Genomic DNA, 5,167 nt, shown 5'->3' on the forward strand with positions numbered 1-5,167 from the left:
GCATGCGTTTTGATGGACGATGAGACTTATGTAAAGGAGGACTCAAAAACCCTTCCAGGTCCACAATACTTTACTGTCGTCGTTGGAGAGGATGTGAGCGATGCGGACAGGTCGATTCAAGTGGAGAAACTCGGTCGAAAGGAACTGGTATGGCAAGCAATATGTTCCTGTGGTTTGAAGTCAACCATTTTTTACACTACCGGAGCTATAAATGCATATAAGAGTATATGTATATAAGAAGCATAGTACACCTCCACTGTTTTGGCCGGACTTAATGTCGGCTGACTATGCCAAAACCACTCTCAATTGGCTTGCGGAAAAGGGTATAAATTTCGTTGATAAAAATATCAATCCACCAAATTGCCCTCAGCTTCGACCCATCGAACGTTACTGGGCAATCGTAAATAGGGTCTTCAAGAAGACTGGTAAGGCAGCTGGGAACATGCAGGAGTTAAAAAAACTTTTAAAAAACTAAAAGCGTCCAAAATATGCGATGCAACACTTGTCCGGAACTTGATGAAGAACGATCGATCAAAAGTTCGAAAACTCGTGAAGGAATAACTTAAATTTCATCCGGTTTTCATTATGCTCATGTTTAACCTCGTACAACAAAAGATCAATTTTTAGTTTGAAAAAAAAATATCGTTTTTTGTCATAATTTGAAAGAAAAAAATGTGGATAGCTTATTTTCGATACACTCCTTATTTAAATAGAGAGTGAATAGATTATGAAAAAAAATAAGAATGTTTTGCTTGTCGAATAAAAAAAAGTAACTATTAAAAAAGTGAGTGGATAATGTCAGAGACATAACCGTATGACGTGAAAACGGATGTAAACAATCTTTCAAGCCCGTCGATGTTAAACAATGTGGAGTCCATTTACCTCTAAAAGCGAAAGAGCAGTTGTATCTCTACTTAACATATTACTAATCCAAGCCTAGATCGAAATCCCGATTCTAAAACCCAGATCTTAATATGGAGCTAGACTCGTAATATAATAAGTCTAGATCAAGGGATAATGCTTGATAAAGGATTTAGAGAATAAACTATGCGGAGTATGACGAGTGCTCTTCGTTTTTTGGTAGCACTTTAAATAAGTTTAAAGAAGTCATGGGAGCTGCTGACAAATTGCAAACACTCAGTTGATGAATCATGCTCGTCATTAATCACCAAAATGCATTTCCACCCGGTTCTACTAAGGATCTCTCCAAAAAATCAAAATCTGGTATTCCATGTCGGAAGCTTATGTACGAAAGATTAGTTTTCTTTTATAATTTCATGTGTTATGTAATACAGTCATAAAATGCTACGAGCTTGATGAAGTACAATTCTATTGAACAGGACTTTTATACGGAAACTGAGGAAAGATTTTTCAAGGTCCCAAGCTATCGAAGTTCGCAAAGAAATATCTTGTGAAGCAGGCTAGCTGTTAATGTGGCTAGAAAAGAGACATTTACATTGAGAATGTAACCATTAACCAGCAAATTTTGGACCGGCGAACAGACGTCCAGGGCCCGACCATCAAGCGAAACCTAAAGAAGTCGTGCAAGTTGCCAACAGGATACCACCTAAGGCAAACTAGTATTCTGTGGCGAAGAAAGTGACCAAAAAAGATTTGATAAACTCTTTGAATATACAACCCGGATACCAGAATTAACTTAATATTTTACACCTCACATGAAAGTATCTTTCTCAAATATAGACCGGTGACCGCAAGCGGGACCCATCAGTTTCACTTAGACAGGAGGTGGAGAACAAGGTGCGGTGGAAGAAAACAAATTGAATTGCTTATTTATTGTCTTAGAATTTAATAATTCAACACTCACCGTAGAGAGGCCTGTTCGAAACGACTGGAATAATTGAAAATGAAGGCCGAACGTGACACGGTCTAGTGCTTCGAAACTGAAAGTGTTTTTGTTGTTGTTATTGTTATTGTTATTGTTCGAAGTAGAGTGACTATAATCAGAGTGGCGACAGCTGTTCGTTTGGAATGACAGCTCCCAGTTCCAAACGAGCAAACGACCTGTCAATTCAATGTAAAGGTAATGGAATGTTTTGAATTGTTGCCAAAATTACGGATGAGATGTCGTCACTCTGGTTATAGGCACTCTAGTTCGAAGCATTCCATCTGACAGTTGAAAGGGGAAATAAAACCTGATTTTCTATTTCGGTGTGTGTTCGCTGTCACCAAAGCCTACTTGTCTGATTACTTTTAAATGTTCGGGATATGACCGAGTGAATGTGAGCTATGAATTGACTCGATTTTCATGGTACTTTTATTGAACATAGAAAAAAAATTGAATCACATCGTACATTAATGAAAGTATTCTGCAAAAAAAATATCTTTTTCCATTATTAGAGAAACTCAATGAACTAGGAACTAGGAATAAAATTTCCCTATCGGCGTTTTTCACTATTGTTGAATTAAGGAAACAGAATTATTATAAATAAATAAAGGCACATTCAATGTTTATTTTTTCTTCTTTCAGTTAATTTCACCTGCTTCTACTTGGTTGTGCAACTGCCGGATTCAAAGCGTTACTCGCGGGAGCGGCATAGACAGGACCGTAGCCTCCGGTTAGGATGCCGTTGCCATTGTTACCATTCACGTACGGCGTTACTGGCGCTACCGGTCGCGGAACTCCACTGTTGACTCCTTGCGTTGCAGTCACTGGTGCTGGTCCGGTGGAGTTGTTTGGTCCCGTTTGAAAACGGGTGAACGAAACTGCTGTAGCGTCCGAAAAGGGACGGCCATGTTGAACCACTTGCTGCTGGCTGGCTGGCTGGGAACCGGCTGCTGGAGGAGACACCTGAGCAAAAGGTGGGAATTGGGGAATTTGTTGGAAACCAGGAAACGGTATCTGAGGAGGCACCAAACCACCACCAAAGGCCGGAACTGGGGGTATGGCGTTGTTGTAGATCGGATTGAAGAATGCTGTTTGAGGAGGAACTCCCGGTCCAGTTGGTAAATTTAAGGGACCATTTACGAACGGATTTTGTTGAGGAACTCCAAAGCCGTTGGGTGCGAGGTAAGGATTGAAACCATAATATCCGTCCAGAGGTGCGTTGAATGGTGTCAACGGTGACTGGGCCAGTGATGGGTAGTCTTGGTATCCAGGAGGAAAGAATTGTCCTTGAGGCTGCACTGGTACTACAATTTGAGCAGCAATCGAGACCGCAAGGGTTGTGAGGATAAGGATCTATTCGTGAAAAAAAACATACTTTTTTTGCAAAAACTGAACTAAAAAATGTCACTTCTTTGCATACCTTCAACATCGTGCAGACGATTGGCAAACCGAACAGCCGGAGCTTCGAAGAAACTATGACCGGTTACTTCCGATAACAACAACTTTTATACACTATTAAATTAACCACTTGTTAATCGTCCTCCAACATCCGTGGATGATGATAAATTTGAACAGATTTTATTTAGACAATATTTTTCGTTTTTTATTTCTACTGGTGGTCAAGGCCGAGTTTCATTTTCGCTACGCACCTTACTGCATTTAATTCTTCTATTTTTTTTTGCTACTGCTGACTGACTATCGAGTCATAAATAAATACCTCAGGTCAGTGAAGCTTAACCGTGCGTCAAAGTAGGCGTATTTGGCAGTGGATGAAGGGTCGTCCTCCATTCCATGGCAACGCTTCTATCTGATTTTAAAAAATACAATAGTGTTTATGTATTTAACTTGTGTTAATTGAATTTTTCGATGATGGTCATTTGTAGACGACCTTCACCTGAAAATGGATAACGGAATCGGAAGCATAGGTTGCCGGTAATCAACTTTGATGACCAAGCATTGCAAAATGGTAAAATTGAGTCAAACTTACGGTCAATAATGCGATTACAGTGATTGCAAGGAGCTGGTCTGAGGTTAGTGTGATTTTCAGATTCTTCTTAGTCATCAATCCAAAACTCTGGAACCAGGAGCCATATCCGGAAAAATCTAAAAGTGTTCTATTGGACAATTTTTTTTCCTCGAAAACTTGATCCAACCATCTCCGATCAAAATGGCATTGATCTAGCTGCGAATGGCGATGATTGAATTTTGGTCAATACTCTTTATTTAAATTCTAGAGTAAAGTAAAGAACTTCTTTTTTGGTTTCAACCGACATTGCAGCCGATTTATCATCGATATTGAAGCAATTCCACTCCAAATCGTCCATGGATGCCAAAATTCTACCACGAACCCCGTCAAAACTTTGCATCGGTATGGCAAATAAAGTATTGGTCTAGAGTTTTTTTCTCTCATTTTTGAAAAGGGTTATCAAGGCACATTTTCCTACCCTACATCGGTGAAAAAACCAGTGTTGAAAACGAGAACGCTAGTAAGGAACAACCGTTCAGAATAATTTGACAAGAAAGGTGCAGCTACCAGTTGATAACTTTGGTAGTGTGTTACTTTTTTTCCAATACAGTATGGGACACTAACACTCATGTGATGCCACCGATGCTGCACCTTCCGATTCTACCAAATTTTCTATGTTCAGTGCAACCAGTTTATCAAAGGCGCGTATAGAATTTAATTTCGAACATTCTATTTATTCAATAATATATGCTTCAACAAATGTAAAGCATGATTTCAAATTGAAATAGTAAATTTGATCAATTTTTCGTCAATGTTTGATGAAAAACTGCATACATTTTTAGGTTTTGATTGTTTGTTACATATTAGATAGTTTAGCTACACTGCTTCAGTGCATCTGTATTGGATTGCGCGATACAAAATTAACAAAATTGAACGTGTTTTGTGAAAAAGCAGTTTTCCGAAGGAATAAATAGTTTTTCAGCAACATACCGGCTTTGCGAGGCAAAAGTTTCTATTGCCGTGGAATTTTAACAAAAGATATACGAACCTTTATTTTGAAGCCAAATCTGCGAAAGAAAATCTAAATTGAAATGTGTTAGTTGCTGATGGAGTGTATGGTAGTGCAAGGAAACTGAAACTGAAACTTCAGTGACTGAAAAAATCACATCTATGATTCTCATTCATGAAACAAGCATCCGCAAAATTCAGAGCCCAATCGAAGTTCAAAGCAAAGTCTTGGCATTGCATTCCTTTTGTGGAATTTGGCCTTTCTGTATCAACAGACTTTGCAGCCGACACATAGCGTACAGAATCATTGCATGGCTAGTACTATGATCCTACTGACACTAAGAATC

At 38.9% G+C, this 5,167-nt stretch overlaps 1 protein-coding gene across 1 annotated transcript; it reads right to left on the minus strand.

The window, feature by feature from the left end:
- Positions 1-2,408: 2,408 nt before the first annotated feature.
- LOC131428018 (uncharacterized) lies at positions 2,409-3,314 on the minus strand. Its single transcript, XM_058591652.1, has 2 exons — positions 3,267-3,314; positions 2,409-3,199 (listed from the first exon to the last, which is right to left on the minus strand). The coding sequence occupies exons 1-2, from the start codon at positions 3,273-3,275 to the stop codon at positions 2,495-2,497; spliced, it is 714 nt and encodes a 237-aa protein (XP_058447635.1). The 5' UTR covers positions 3,276-3,314; the 3' UTR covers positions 2,409-2,494.
- Positions 3,315-5,167: the final 1,853 nt, after the last annotated feature.

This window comes from Malaya genurostris, chromosome 2, assembly GCF_030247185.1.
Source record: "Malaya genurostris strain Urasoe2022 chromosome 2, Malgen_1.1, whole genome shotgun sequence".
Taxonomy (NCBI): Eukaryota; Metazoa; Arthropoda; class Insecta; order Diptera; family Culicidae; genus Malaya; species Malaya genurostris.